This window comes from Notechis scutatus, chromosome 7 (assembly GCF_049901735.1).
Source record: "Notechis scutatus isolate UNSWTSFEM ecotype Mainland chromosome 7, rNotScu1.2, whole genome shotgun sequence".
NCBI lineage: Eukaryota > Metazoa > Chordata > Lepidosauria > Squamata > Elapidae > Notechis > Notechis scutatus.
Genome location: NC_142015.1, coordinates 15188594 through 15204959, shown reverse-complemented (window position 1 = coordinate 15204959; position 16366 = coordinate 15188594). Strand labels below are relative to the sequence as shown.

General features: G+C 40.0%; 1 protein-coding gene across 7 annotated transcripts in view; it reads left to right on the top strand.

The window, feature by feature from the left end:
* The window catches only part of PKNOX2 (PBX/knotted 1 homeobox 2), a 276614-nt gene that overhangs the window by 209005 nt on the left and 51243 nt on the right, over window positions 1-16366 (top strand). For all 7 annotated transcript variants that reach the window (XM_087969713.1, XM_087969720.1, XM_087969715.1 and 4 more), the window contains one exon: window positions 10294-10465. In XM_087969713.1, the coding sequence (XP_087825839.1) occupies window positions 10294-10465 (172 nt within the window). The remainder of the gene's footprint in view (window positions 1-10293; window positions 10466-16366) is intronic.

Here is a 16366-nt window from a genome sequence, read left to right as displayed (position 1 = left end):
CATACTTTAAAAATAGTTCAGAGAAACTGGATTAGATGTAAAGAAGGGCAGTGAGGTTGATCAATGGGAATTATATCACCCAAGGAGAAGCTACAGGATGTGGGTATGCTTAATCTTGAGAAAAGATTAATGAAATGTGATGTGATAGAACTTTCAAAAGTCTGAACTTGGCACAAGAAGAGCAAAACCTATTCTCTGTCATCTCAGAGTATGAGATAAGGTAAAAGTATCCCCATACTAGTCATGACCGACTTTAGGGGGTGGTGCTTATCTCCATTTCTTAAGTCAAAGAGCCAGCATCGTCTGGAGATGTTTCCATGGTCATGTGGCCAGCATGACATCATGCCACTGCACAGAGTGTATGGTGAAACACAGAACACTGTTGCCTTCCCATGTGCTTATATCTGTTACCTATTAACAGGGGTGGGATTCTACCAGTTCGCACCTATTCGGTAGAACCGGTTGTTAACATTCTAAGCAGTTCGGAGAACCAGTTGTTAGAAGAAATTACTGGCCTAATCCTGTAAGGAAGGCAGGAAGGAAACATTCTGGTGTTGCTTACAGAAACTGCCTCTCCGTTAACCCTTATTACATTCTTGGCAGGACTAGACTTCCTGTCTCAGGAACTTCTCTGGAGTTTTTTTCCCTTCCTTTGCTGGTACTTTGCTTGTGTGGAGTGACCGTTTAAAGTTACAATGCCACTGAAAAAAGTGACTTATGACCATTTTTCATACTTACGACTGTTGCAGCATCCCCACAGTCATGAGAGGCCAGGCGAGGAGATGCGTGCCTCGATGTGAGTGATATTGAGTTGGCCACACCCAGCCAATAACATGACCACCAAGCCATGTCCACTCAGTCACATGACCACCAAGCCACGCTCACCAACTAAGCTATGCCCATAGAACCGGTTGTTAAAAAATTTGAATCCCACCCCTGCCTATTAATCTACTTGCATTTATATGCTTCCGAAATGCTAGTTTGGCAGGAGCTGGGGAAAGTGACAGGAGCTCACTCTATCTCGCAGGTCTCGAACTGCCTTTTGAGGTTTAGGCCTTTAACAGTCTGAGACTCAGTGTCCTAACCATTGAGCCCTATGAGATAAGAAAGACTCATTTTAAATTGCAGGAATACAGATTCCAATAGGCAGGAGAAAAAAATCCCAAGCTTAGAATAATTCAGTGGTGGAACTAATTACTGAAGGGATAGTGAGATCTTCACCACTGGATTTTGTGAGGATAATAGCCTAGCAATCTGAGGGGAATACTGGTATGCTTTCTTTTTCAGGTAAAGCAAATTTTGGCAAATGGCCTATTTTTTTCCCTCATTTTGTTTCACAAAGAACACCCATCCCTGCCTGTTGCTCTTTTAGAAAAGTGAATGAGAAGTACTTATTAGTCTTTTAAAATCCTGCTTTCTCCCCCCCTATTTCATGCCATTCACTCCTCTTCTCCCTCTCTCTCTTGGCAGTTCCCTCCTGGCTCACTTGCAGGCAGAACAGTGCTGAATGTGCTAAATTAGGCCATTAGAGGAATTCATTTCTCTTTATTAGCCTGTGTCAAATCCTTTTTATTAGGGGCTGAAAACGACCTCTCTTCTGCAGTAAAATGTCAGGCCAGTTCAGCTCTTTTATTTGTTCTGCGCTGACGAGGATCAAACTTTCCTGGAATTAGTGTAGAGAGATTTATTTCCTCCAAATTTTGAATGGCTTCAGGGAGAGAAAACAAGGGAGGGGGAGCAGGGGCAGAAGGGAAAAGAGAACCAGGATGGGGAGCAGGTGGGTCAGTAGTGAGCTCTGCTCTACTATAAGTTTTAACTGGTTTGATTTTTTTAAAAAAACTACTTATCAATCCCAACCTTGCATAATGGGGCAGGGATAATGTAATAGCATGTAGGAATGACCTTGGCAGATGGGTGCAGGAAGAATGATGCTGCCTAGGGAATGGTTAGATAGAGAGGCCATCGCCTGCAGCTGTGCAATGGGTGGAAAAAGAGACACAAGGGGACACCCTCCCGGTCTATAAAAGAGACAGTGGGAAGTTTGTACCTTCAAACTTGCAAGATTCTGTCAATTTGCCTTACATTAAAGTAGAATTAGTTGATGTAGTGTTGTTTCCTGTATGGTTTACCAAGAAGGCTGATGCATAATCTGTCTGAAAGAGATAGTTCTCTAGCTTTTAAAACTTAAAAGTACGTAGAAGTGATGTGGTTTCTAGCAGATATAACTGTTTTGACGTTAAAAAAACATACCCTTTTCTATCTTTTTAAAGAAAACAAATCTACTGTGGTCCTTTTATCTCCTTTGATTGAGAGAGAGGCAGTATTTCAGTGGTACACCACAAATTTTGCTTGTGAAAGATCCAAATTATGTTCATTTTTAGCTAGAAAAAGGTATGGACTGATTCTAGGGCAAGTAACCACCATTCAGAATCAGCAATACTGGACTTAAATGGGCCAATTCTCTAATTTTACCTTAAAGGAGAACCATCATTCAGTGGAAAAGTTTCTGGTCTATATGCAGAAGGGGTCTAGAACAACATGCCATGGCCGACTCACCATGGCAGCCAACATGGCAATGCAGGACAACTTGTCATGGCCAACTCACTGTGGGGCAACTCACCATGATACAGTTAAATACTGTATTAATCATTTCATTCAGTTACTTTTATTACTGGTGACCATGTCTTTGTCAACATTATTATAATTCTTGAATTTCTGGATTGACCTCTTTATTTTATTATTATTGGCCACAGTTCCATTGAAATTAACTTTGTGTTTGTTCAATTGATCTGTGGTGAGTTGGCCGTGGTGGGTTGTCCCACAGTGAGTTGGCCATTTTGAGTTGGCAGTAGCGAGTTGTCCCACTCTGATGAGGAAGGGCCATCTTCAATTGCTCAATCTCCACATAATCCGTATATCTTTGTAGCTGAAGTTCTGGAGAATTGCTGCTGATCAGATATTGATCGGCAAACTCAGATTATGACAATTTCCTAATTGTTTCTAATAGGAGGTCTATTGTGGTTGAAGCTAGTGCCTGGGTTATAACTCAAGAAGTATTGTCCGTGCTGTGCCTTGAAATTGTTAGGAAGATCAAATTGAACCAATCTCTTTCAACTTACGTAGCTACCTAACTTATATAGGTACATAACTATTTACCTACTTACTACCATACAGAGTGATGAAAAGACTTCAGACAAAGAGTATATGTCATTGTCGTCATCATCATCTTCATCACCATTTCTTTGATTCAAACTGATTAGACTTTACAGTATTAGTTCTGTCTACTTTCAGTCTTTCTCTTAAAATAAAGGCTATACAGCAATCTTGGACTGCAGTTGTTTTTTTCAATTATCTTTAGGGTGGTTGAGGGACTTGATGGAAAGGACAATAATATGAAGATGGTGCTCAAAGGGACTTCACTGCAATATTTAAGCCATCATAATGGTTCTCTGGAATATCTCTCAAAATAGGCACTGGGACTTAGAGAGCTTTTGCTGAAGAATACTTGCATTGAGAATAAATCAACTGCTGGTCATACAATGGCAAGGTAGTTTTTGAGTCTTTCTCAGTAATGCTTATTTGGAGAGTCCTTGAATGAATCATTATCTGTCAGTGTTATCAACTTCACAGAGTAGAGAGTAGAATCTATTATGAAGCTAGTATAGAAGTTCTCACACTTTCCTCATAATTATTCATCTTGATATGAGAGAGCAAACCATGCATCAATGCATTTTATTGGCTAATGTATACATGTAGTCCTTCACTTATAACAGTTCATTTAGAATAGGATTCTTTATTGGCCAAGTGTGATTGGACACACAAGGAATTTGTCTTTGGTGCAAATGCTCTCAGTGTACATAAAAGAAAACATACATTCGCCAAGAGTCAAGAATCATCAGGTACAACACTTAATAATAGTCATAGGGTACAATAAGCAATCAAATGACTTTAGTGACTGTTCGAAGTTACAACAGCATTTAAAAAAGAGACTTAAAACTGTTGTAGCATCCCCATGATCAAAATTCGGACACTTGGCAACCGACTCATATTTACAACAGTTGTAGTGTCTCAGGATCATGTGATGATCCCCTTTTGTGATCTTCTGACAAGCAAAATCAATGAGGAAGGCAGATTCACTTAACAACCAGATTACTAATTTAACAAATGCAATGATTCACTTAACAACTGTGGCAAGTCATAAAATAGGGCAAACTCACTTAACAAATCTTAGCAACATGAACATTGGGCTCAATTGTGGTCATAACTTGAGGAATATATATATATATATATATATATATATATATATATATATATATATATATATACATATATACATATACATATATACATACATACATACATATACATATACATATACATATACATATGTATATGTATATGTATATGTATATGTATATGTATATGTATATGTATATGTATATGTATATAAACTTGACTCAAGAGATTTTACACTAACTTTAAGCTGGGTATATAGCATAGGGTTGAACTCAACACCAATACAGGTTAATTATTTGCTTTTCTTATGGGGCAAAAGAAGTGAAGCACTAGAGATTCTCTGAAGGATTCATCTGTGAAGGTTTCAAGTTAACTTTTTGATGGGATAAATGGTAATGACTTAATCTATGAGGTAAAAATAGTGTCTTCTTAAGTAGGGTGAACAATATTTGTCCTTCCAGATTTTGTTACACTGCAACTCAGAATGCACATAGTAGTAGATAAAGCTTACGGGAGTCCAACCCAGTCATTGCTGGATGGCTGAACATTGTCAACCAGCCCCAGGACTAACTTCCATTCCTCAAACTCCAGTTCTGAGCACTTGCATATTCGCTTGATATAGAGGTTGAACTACAAGTAGGGATTACTTGAAAGTTGCTATTACTTCCAAACAACCTAATCCTCTAGGGGAAAAAAGATGGATATCAAGTAAACAGTGATGGGGTTGAGATCTCTAGAGTTCTCCATTGGGAAAGCCCAACTTCTGAAAACAATTCTCTTTTTTCAGCCTTGATTTCCCTTACTCTGCCCAGAAGTCTAATTCTATCTAATTCAATTTGTGAGTATTGGCTTGATACTTAACTACATATTGGTTTCGTGTTTACGATTCCACTGTATTACTACTGTTATTTCAACCTCTGGAATGGATTATTTTATTATCCATACTGTGAGTTGTTCTTGTGTCCCAAAACTTAGCCTGCACTCTTTTGCTAGACACCCTTAGGATCAAGACAGAAAGATCCCAGGTTTAATTTTTAGCCTCTTCTGATAGGGCTTGAGAAACTTATTGCCTCTGAGTGTGGATGATAGAAGGCAGTTGTGATGTCCTGGAACATGGCACGGAGGTAACACAGGCAGCTGGCAGTTCAAACCGCCCCTTTATTGCTCCAAAGTTCCCCAAACACTCCCACGTTTCTGACAAGTCCCAGAACAAAGTGATGACACACACATGCACAGCAACCTCTGGCTGTGCACTGTCCAGCAAAGCAAAGGAACAGGGAAATGAATCTATGAAGCAAGAAACAAACAATGAGTCCACGAAGTCAGGAACAAGGTACTGAGTCCACAAAGCAAGGAAGAAGCAAGCAGTCCTGCAAACTCCAAATGTCTGTACTGGTACAACAAACTCTACAAATTCAGCATTTGTTCCTGACAAATGCCCCTCCCCACAGCATCTCCTTAAGTCTCAGTCCCCAGCTGTGCCTTGTGAAGAGGGGTGGGATGCTCTCCTCCCGAGAAGCCGGGTTAGTCTGCGCTGTTCTCGCCTTCTCTTCACTCTCTGTGCTCGAGGATCAGGAGGAGGCAGTCCCTGCTTATTGCCTGAGCTCTGTCTCTCATGTTCACTGCTTAGCCTCTCTTGGTCATCCTGCCCCTGTTCCTCCCTGCCTACAAGCCGTCCTAGTCCTGAAAGGCCCTGGCCTGACTGGGCCTGCCCCTCCCCATTCTCCTCCAAAGCCAACGAAGCTGCCCCTCAATCTCTTGTCAGGTCCAGTTCCAGCTTGTCTTCCCCTGCATATTCAGGCCCCGATGGGGGCATAACAGCAATGTTCAATATCCCATCTTAACTTTGACAGAAAAAGTGTTGTGCCGAATTTTTTTGATAGAATCAAGGGATAAACCAGGTTGATTCTAAATTCATATCTTACTTTCCTTCAACATGGAACAAGACAATTATGGAACAAGATTATCGGGATGTCTTCAGTCCCAGATCAGACCCAGACCAACTAAATCTGACATGTCTCAATATATGTGAAATTAAACAAATATTGTAAAATAAAAAGCGTGGGTCCAGACTGGTTTTCCTTCAGCATTTGTCACTTCAATTCTTTTCTTTTTTTCGTATGTTTTTTAACTCTTAATGAAACTAAAAAAAAAACCTTAATTTGCTCAACCTTGTTATTCACAATTAATCACATATATTAAGCTATAAATTGGGATTTGCAAGGTGCAGTGCCTGGGATACCTACTCTGCTAAGCCACGTTATAGCTTACTGTAATAATGTGTGAATCTAGTTATACTGCCACAACTCCCCTTATTACAATATTTTGCCCTACATTTTTTTCCTCTCAGTGGCAAATCACTTAAACTATTTCAGGTTGTCTCAGTGAATGAAATAAGCTCATAGGCAGAGGAAATCAATAAAAGCATTCCTGTATGATATTATTTTCTTCATTCTCTTCAGGATTGTCTTTTTACCAAGATGAATAGATGCTTCCATTCATATTGGCTAAACAAATATGCCAAACTGAAACATTGTCCTTGTCTCTTTTATAGCCACCAATGGCATTAATTCTTGGGGGGGGGGGAATTGGTGGTACTCCCAAATTCAGAGTCAATATAACACATTTCTTCCACATCTGCCTGCAGTGTTTGGAATCTGATGGTTTTCGTTCAATACCCTGTAAGGCAGTGGTCTCAACCCTTCTTGGACTGGCACCAGGCTGCAACATCCCAGAAACTAGGCCACACAAACAAACAAAGTCCTACCCAGGGGGTGCAGGCAGCACATGACACCCCCCCCACTGTGGTCCGTGGAAAAACCTCTCTGTGCAGAACTGGTCCCTGGTGCCCAAAAGGTTGGGGGGAGCTGCTGTAAGGGTTAGGGGCTACCTTTCTCCAGGCTGAGAAAGTTTGTTCCATAGAAGAAAAGTCTCCAAAGGATTTTCTTCCTTAGAATCCTGTCTGTCTGTCTTTCTTTCTGTCTGCCTCTCTGTCTATCCTATCTTTCTATCTATCTATCATTTATCATCCATCCATCCATCCATCATCCATCCAGATAGATAGATTGAGATAGAGATAGAGATGATAGGGATAGGGATAGGGATGGACGATAAATAGATTTCTGCCCTAATCATATCAACTATGTGGCTCTAGGCAATTTATCTAGGATGGGGCTGGTCTAAAGAAGCAATCTAGCAGATTTTGTTGTTTTGCCAAAATCTTGGGCCATCCATGTGTAACTTCGCTCCTCAGAGCTTTCACCAGGCTAGGTGTGGTGAGTTCAGAGCTGCGATTCACTCTGTCCTCCCATCACTTTGTGTTTCTTATTTCCTTCATAACATTGAAAAGGAATTGGTGCTGTGTGCAAAGGTTTGCGGAAAGAGGGAGGGCCTGCACGTCGCTGAACTCCAACCACCTGGCATTACTGCTCGGATTATTAGTTCCTAGTAATTTAGTGCCCTTGCGCAGGGTCGATTTGTGCCTTTCATTTCTAATTGATCTAGTGGCTGTTTAAATGGCAGCAGGCATCTGTTGAGAGTGGGAAGGTTCATAAGGCGAAATAATTCATAACACCGTCTGGAATTTGCCTTTCATATCCCTCAGCTAAGCCTCGGCAGGGCTGCCTAAATTACGACCAGGGAAACTTCCCTCCACCTGCCCCCACCTCCATATTCTGCTCATGGCTAGAAGAATCTTGCATTAAACTGGGATCAGTCTAGATTAGACTGTAATATGGTGCAGTATTAGTAGCTGCAAATGAAGACTTATATCAGAGTTTAACCCTTTCACCTGTTCTTCTCTTTGTTTTGATCCCGAAAAACTCAACTAGTTGATTGGTACCTCTGATTTATGGCTATGTATGATAGCATTTTCAACTCGCCAGACTCTCAGGATAGCTTCAAGACTAAGCATTCAGGACAACAGGTTTGAAAGAAAAGAAAACGTACTTTAACTAAGCAGAGTGAGACTTTCAGCCCTTAGCAAAATGAACATAAGTTCTTTTCTATTCCCCACATATGCAAAGGCAAGGAGAAAAATGTCATCATATTCCGCCCCCCCCCTCTCTCTCACACAAACACACACCACAAACTAGACAATCCATGCCCTATTGAACCATCTTTTCAGAGATATTTCCTTATCTAAATGGAGAAACAGAATGACCAAGGGCAGTCAAGAATGCAGTGAATGCAGGAATTATTTCCGATTTCCTGCTGGTTTGCTTATTGAGTATTCTTCTTGGAATATGTCAGGAAGCATTATAAATCTCCCTGTCTCCTTTCCTGATAAACGGCTGCTGCCGGGTGCGGGAAGGAATGAAGGATTGTGAGTGTGGCTGGGAAACTGTCCATCTAGAGTCTTTTTGGATCATGAGATGGGTGGCGTATAAATTTAATAAATAAAATGAAGATCACGTGATGCAGCAGCAGCATAGCAGAAAAGCAGCAGTCTATATAGCCCAGAAACAGATACAGCTTTCCCAAATGTCACTGCCTCGGGAGGCCTGGGTCCCAGATTTTGGACACGTTCTGTAAATTAGCCCATTTAAGCTACCTTGTTTCAAACATTGTCTCTCTATGATGTGCTGTTTCACCCAGTTAAAGGTCATGATAACAAGATTTTTAGTAGGATATATAATTTATCAAAAGAAAAATGGACCTCACTGTTATGTCTGGCCCATGTTCCCTATCTGAGCAGCCTTGCTGGCAAATTATTGGGTAGAAAATGCTTCACACACCTCTCCTTTTTTTTTTTTTTTTCTTCCCTCCTACTTAGTTTCCATGGGTCTAATGAGGCTTACCAGATGAATAACTACATTAAGTTTACTATTCTTAGCTGAATCCCATTCATTTGCTTCTTCTGAAATCCTGTGCTGGGCAACCTTAACATTGTGGATAATCAATTTGCAAAGCAAGATGACTAGACTGTTGCATGTTGATGAGTTTGACTTGCTTAGAATCCACAAAAAAGAAAAACTAAGAGCAGAATACAGGTTGTATAAACATAATCACCAGGTGTGTACCTTATATAGCTATTAGCTGTCTGTTGAAATGCTGAAAAACTGGTGAAGGTACAATGAAAGCTGTCTTATATGAGGTTGGTTATTTGTCCTTTGTTTTGGCTACCCTGGCTGGTTCTCCAAGCTGTCAAGCAATGAAGGAATTTACTGTCACCAGTTTGCTCGGTTTAAACTGAGAGCTTTGATATGCAAGACTGCCCTTTACCCTTCTGCTGTATGTTCCTGGGGTTTTTTTCCCTCTCTGAAAGAAATTTCTCACCCAAACCCAGCCCCTTCCCTCCCTCCCTCCCTCCCTCTCTCTATCTATCTCTTACTTTCTGTTACTTAAACTTCACTATAACTAAACCCAATTGCCCACCTGCTCTCAGTCAGTAGGTCACACTCTGAATTTTCCTTCCCTGTTCTCCTCCTTCCTTCCTTCTTTCCTTCCTTCCTTCCTTCCTTCCTTCCTTCCTTCCTTCCTTCTTTCTTCTTTCTCTCTTTTCTTTCTTCTTTTTCTCTTTTCTTTCTCTCTTTCTCTCTACTTCTTCCTTCTCCCTCCCTCCCTTCCTTCTTTTTCCTCTTTTCTTTTCTTTCTTCTTTCTTTCTTTTAAATTTCTTCCAATGGTGCTTTCTCGGTTATCTCATTGGGCGATGGTGGAAGGTTTGAATTTTTTTTTTAGTTATACATCTCTAATTCTGCAGTCTCTCTTGCTTTTCTTGCTTCCTGATCTGAAAAAAAGCTCTTTGGGGAGATTTATCTCCTGATATTTTCCTTTAGGATTTAACTGAAGCGTAGGAAGCTGGAAAGCCCCCAACAAATTTGGAGATGAAAGAAAAGATGCTTGAACATACCTCTCAGGCACCTCCTAACTGAAGCAAGTTCAGGAACATGAGGGTTTTTTTTATGTCCTTTGAAAAAGAATTGAAGGGGAGCATTCCAATGCAGCAGCATTCATGAATATAGAACATTATGAAGCTGTGTATACATTGAGAGATAGATATGGCCTTGTTGGTGCATTTGTTTCTGAAATGTCATTCCATTTCCTTTTCCCTTTAGGCATCCTCTTTTCCCCCTCCTGACACTGCTATTTGAGAAATGCGAGCAAGCAACACAGGGCTCAGAATGCATCACCTCTGCCAGCTTTGATGTTGACATTGAGAACTTCGTACACCAGCAAGAACAGGAGCACAAACCATTTTTCAGTGATGATCCTGAGCTGGACAACTTGGTAATTCTTCTGCTTCAACCATTTTATCTCATACATATACTATATATTCCTTGAACTCCAAAGTTAATGCCTGCATTGCACCTGCCTCATCACACATTGTCCTTCATATTGAAAGCCTCTGACCTAACAGCAAGGAAACCTACGTTCTGCTTCTTCAATGGATGAGGCCAAACCCTATTTAACAGCACATGTTTTGCTGACCAAATTGTGCCCTCTCGCCACTGATCACAATGATCTCCCTGCTCCTTCAGGGATGTCTAGCTCACCAGAAGTCTCAGTTCAGAACCTTAGAAATCCCACATGTTTTCCTCTAATAATGACATTCCCTGCCTCTTAATGAAAAATAACATAGGTGATGATCCATTGTAAGGTTCATTGATGATCCACTTGAGGAGTTTGTATTCAAACAACTCAAATAGGTTGGTAGCCATTGACCAAGAAATGTGTGGACATCAAGATTGGAGGACTGCTGTTACTATTGGAGAGGCTAATTGATAGAAGACCACATGTTATCTCTCATTTCAAACTGGTGGGTGTGGACAAATGAAATAGACGGGGGGGATTACTGATGATAATTGTCAGGCACAAAAAATCAGGTCCTTCTATCGGGTCCACAACTGAATGATCAATTAAGCTGATTTATTGCTAAGAGCCTGTACACAGGAATCTTCTCAACTAATGGCCAGCACCTGGTTAGCATTAGATAAGGGTCACCAGCACTCAAAGTGAGTTGGACTTAGTTCACTTGGGACTACATAAGGATTCTAGGCTGATCCCTTTTTTCACTCCACCCCCAGCTTCTGCTTCTCCTATAATAACAATGAAACATAGAAGAAAATGTCAAGACAGCATTAATATGGGGGCCTGTGAGCACAATTTCAGTTCACCAAATGTGAGTCTAATGATTCTATCATTCAATGGAAGTAAAATTTTTCAGTTTTGTGCAGTGATCCCGGAACAACACTATGCCAGATACTTCACCCAAATTTAAAAGGACAGTAACACTATGGAATTCTACTGTATAGTGCAATATTAATGCAATATCAGGGGTTTTCAATTCAATGTATAGAATGTGAAGGATGTGTATTTGTGTTTATTTTCATAGTCATAATGTACACTGAAGATGGTATTTAATTTCATTGTACGAGGTGCAAGGACAATAAAGTAAACTAACTAAAAAGACAGCTGATTATACATATTCTTAAATACTGAGTCCTTGGCAGCTACCTAAAGGTGCCAATTGCTGACACTGATCTTTTTGGGTTGGTCACTGACATCCACTTAGGCTGTGCAAACACACTCTCTCTCTCTTTGGCATCTTCTTTCAATATTTGGCTCAAATCAACATGTTGCTGCTTCAGCTCCTGATGACAAAGCTATTCCTGTCCTGGAAAACTATATTCCTGAAGCACCTGTGTAGCAGAAAAAATATTGATCTTTCTTGATCGTTGAACTTGCAAGAATGAATGAATGAGTTATGGACAAAGGCAAGTTAATGTATTTTTAAAAACCTGAAAGCAGCAATAGTTGTAATTTTCCTTTCTTTGTTTTCATGGAGAGGGGATTTTTTTCACTTTAGGTACATGAGTATGAACATTTCTTCTGGAGGCATTATCAGGAAAAGATTTGAAGGATGGGTTAAATACCCGATTTCTTCCTTGGTTTCAAGAGGATTTTTTGCAATTTGTTCCAACTCCCTTCTGCTATTTTTGTACAGATTATATTAAAGTTCACTGTTCTTATGTTAGCATCCTGTGTCATTTATCCAAGGGATTCAGTGTCAAAAGTTAAAGCTCTGCCAATGAATTCAAGTGCACTATAAGATGCTGCTGTTCTCCTATAAGGCTGACAGAGTCCTTCTCTTTCCATCACTTGACCTCACTTGATGTACTTCTTTTACTGGAACATAATTAAATGCAATAAAGATGAGGATGTCCTTGGTTCCAGGCTGTACTTGTGGCTGAAACACTTCTATAACCAGAAGACTTATTATATCCTTCTAACATAGCCCTTAAGAATCCCCAGTTCCTTTCAGATGAGAAGTTTCAGTCATGGCACCAAGATTTCTAAGTTAGTACTAAGTAAGACCATATAGGTAAGACCACTATAGGAAACTACAGATTCCATAGTAAGAAAATTTAACAGCATATGGATAAACCTTATGCCAGACTGACCATCACTGGTTTTGCATCAGTAAATAATTGATGGTCATTGCCATCAATGTGTTGCATTTTGCATACAACTTCATTAGCAGAAGTGGCCCTTAGTGACAAAACGGCAGTTTGCTTGAACCAAAAATGGTCCCATCTGGACCAACAACCAAATAATATTCATGAGTTCCTTGCTGCTGCCTTTATTTTCCATGAATAACATCCCATTGTCCACCAAGGAGAATGGGAAAATTTGGAAATTCCCCAGATTTTCCAGAGAACTACAATCAGTCAGTGTAAACAATACACATAGAATAATTGGAAGGGATCTTGGAGAGCTTCTAGTCCAATACCATTTCAGACAAGTGTCTCTTTTTGAAAGCCTCCAGTGATGGAGGACCCATAACTTCTGAAGGCAAGCTGTTCCATTGATTGATTGCTGTCACCATTAGAAAATGTCTCCTTAGTTCTAGGTTGCATTCTCTCCTTGGTTAGTTTATATCCATTGTTTCTTGTCTTGCTTTTTGGTGCTTTGGGAAATAATTTGACCTCCTCTTCTTTGTGGCAGCCCCTCAAATATTGGAACACTTCTATCATGTCTCCCCTAGTCCTTCTCTTCATTAGAGTAGACTTACCCAATTCCTGTAACTGTTCTTCATATGTTTTAGCCCAGCCCCATAATCATTCTTGTTGCTCTTCTCTGCACTCTTTCCAGAGTCTCAACAACTTTTTAAGTAGTGGCGACCAGAATTGGATGTAGTATTCCAGGTGTGGTCTTACTAAGGGTTTGTAAAGCTTTACTATAATTTGTATGATCTTGATTCTATCCCTCTATTAATGCAGCCTAGGATCGCATTGGCTTGTTTGCTTGCTGTTGCTCACAGTTGGCTCATATTTAAGTGATTGTCCACTAGGACTAAACGTTATACAATCTAAACATTATATTTAACATTAAACATTATAGAATCAGAAATAGATCAATGGCTACATTCATGGATCCATACGTCAGTGGAAAACAACCTGTTAGGGTCCTCTTTCATGGGATAAGAATCTGATCTTTCATGAAGAGAATCTGATTTCAGAAGTTGCTGTAGACTTTCTGTTCATCCAAATGAGTTTTACTTTTTTATATTCCTTATATGCTTTCTCTTGGCATTGTTGTTCTCATCATTATTATGACCAATATTATTTGCTGTCCAATAAAGACTGCTCACTTAATACTACTAAACTCAACTTCTGTTACTACTAATATTAGTATATTTACTGTTATTGTTACCTCCCCTATTCCTGGATTTTTTTAAAGCTCACTAGCGGAAGTACTTGTCGGAAATCTTGCAAACCATGACGCTTCCAATGAATCTTCCCTCCGCAAGATCCTTATCTCCCAAAGTTTATTTGTCGTATGTACATGGTTTTAATGCTGCTAATCCTATGTAAATTGTCCACCATTGCTGACAGCAAAGAAGAGAGGAAAAGGCCAGGGACATTAACCATCATTAGAATAAGAATCATGTATTCCTCACAGGCGAGATGCACATAATTAGAAATTAGAAAAAGGTCAGATCTCGCCATTATCAACTCAATCAGCTGCTGAGTGCCACACAGTCAATTAATTCAGCATCTGTATTTTTTACAACCCCACACACGTATTCCATCGGACTGTAACTCATTATCCGGACAGATATACGGCTCAGCGAAGCAGGGACATAAAATGAGAGACCCCAAGCAAATGAGCTGAGATAATTGAGAGATTTATTGTGTGTGTGTGTGTGTGTGTGTGTGTGTGTGTGTGTGTGTGTTACCCTCACACATACGAGAGAGGGGGGGTAGAGAGACATATATACATGGGCACCCACAAAGATGCGCACACACAGATGTGGGTGCCCACATGTGATTGCCCACACAACTTTCCTTGCCCCTGAATGCTAACTTTCAGGAAGACATTTGTTGAGTGAATTCAATGTTACTGGAGGGCTGGTTTATCTTCTTCCTTCATTTCCAGCTTCCCCTGTTGAAGACAGGCAGTAATTGCATTTGGATAATGGGGTAATAGTTCTTCCTGTAAGTCCTCAACTTATGAACCACAATTAGGACCAGAATTTCCTTTGCTAAGCAAGGCAATTGTTCAATGAGTCATATTAGATTTTATGACCTTTTTTGACAGAGTTTTTAAACAAATCACTGCAGTTGTGAAGAATATCACATATGGGCTTTAAGCAAATCCAGTTTTCCCCACTGACAACTCCACTGAGTTCACTTCACTTCCCCCACTGCTTCCCACATAGGAAGGAAGGAAGGAAGGAAGGAAGGAAGGAAGGAAGGAAGGAAGGAAGGAAGGAAGGAAGGAAGGAAGGAGGGAGGAAGGAAGGAAGGAGGGAGGGAGGGAGGGGGAGAGGGTGGGAGGAAGGGAAATTCAGAGTGTGACCTACTGACTGAGAGCAGGTGGGTGATCGGGTTTGCTTATGGTGAAGTAACAAGGATCCTTTAGTAAATGGGGCAGTTGCAGAAATTTGCTTTAGTTCTGAATAATCTAAAAAGTATTCTCTCCAACTATCTAATTTTCTCTTTTTTGTAATTCAGCTAGGAAAGCTTTCACACGGCCACAGGAAACTTTTCTGTTATTTCACTTTGGAATAGAGGAATCCATCCATTTTCATTTCTCTTGGCTACTTAATTTTGTGAGAATAAATTTATATTTTATAGCAATTTCACTTCAACTTATACACTGCCACGTAGCATTTTCTGGGTGAGTTACAAGGTTGAAGCATTATTTGCATCTTGCCTCCAATAATCTTTGTCCTCATTTTACCGACCTCAGAAAGATAGAAGGCTGGGTCAACCTCAAGTCCTATCAGGATCAAACTCCAAGGTGTGGGCAGAGTTATCCTGAAATACTGCATTCTAACCACTGCATCACCACAGCTCCACCAGGATTTAGTACAAAATGTGCATTTTGAACACAGTTTTGCTTAGTAAGAGGCATAGCTCAATACAAGTTGATATATATCCTTATTGACAAGCTGCATTGCTAAACAGAGACGTGATTGTCAAATGATAACATTTCCATTTCTCTATTGATTTGAAACTGTGAACTTAGATAAGTTTATTTCAAATTGTTCCTTCCATTATCATAGAACAAAAATCAATATACTTTGCTCTTCGATAGCACCTTCCTTAGTAATCATGCCGCTTTGATTCTTAGTGGAATCAAAAGCAAACTCCAAGCTGATAAGTACAGTGGCCACCCCTTGAGAAGCCTGTGACTAATAGCTGGTAAAAGGGACCATTAAAATTAGCAAGTTGAAAAAACTGGTTTGAAATTTAAAGACCATTTGTTACAATATTTTTTAAAAGCTGATTTACTACTCTGTGGTGAATAGCTGAGATTTTATACCTGATTCAGGATTTGGAGCTGGAGCTATAAAATGGAAAGCCTCCTTTCCATGCATGGCATGTTTTATGTGTAAATTTTTTAACATTTATGGGGTACATTTTATGAAGGCCGAGACTTCTCCCAAGGGAGAGCTTATGAGGCAGATTTTTCATTCTCAGGGCTTGTTAAGCAGAGAAGCCATCTGAGAATAATCAAGGATGCTCTTACATAAGAATTCTCATGGCTGGATTCCAAAATGCTCCAAGAATGAAAAGGTGAGTTTTCCCAAGGGAATATTTGGGAACTGTGCCTCTCTTAGTGGCACCAGCAGCACCCATTAGCAGACATAGAACAGTATCCTCGACTTACACCATTCGT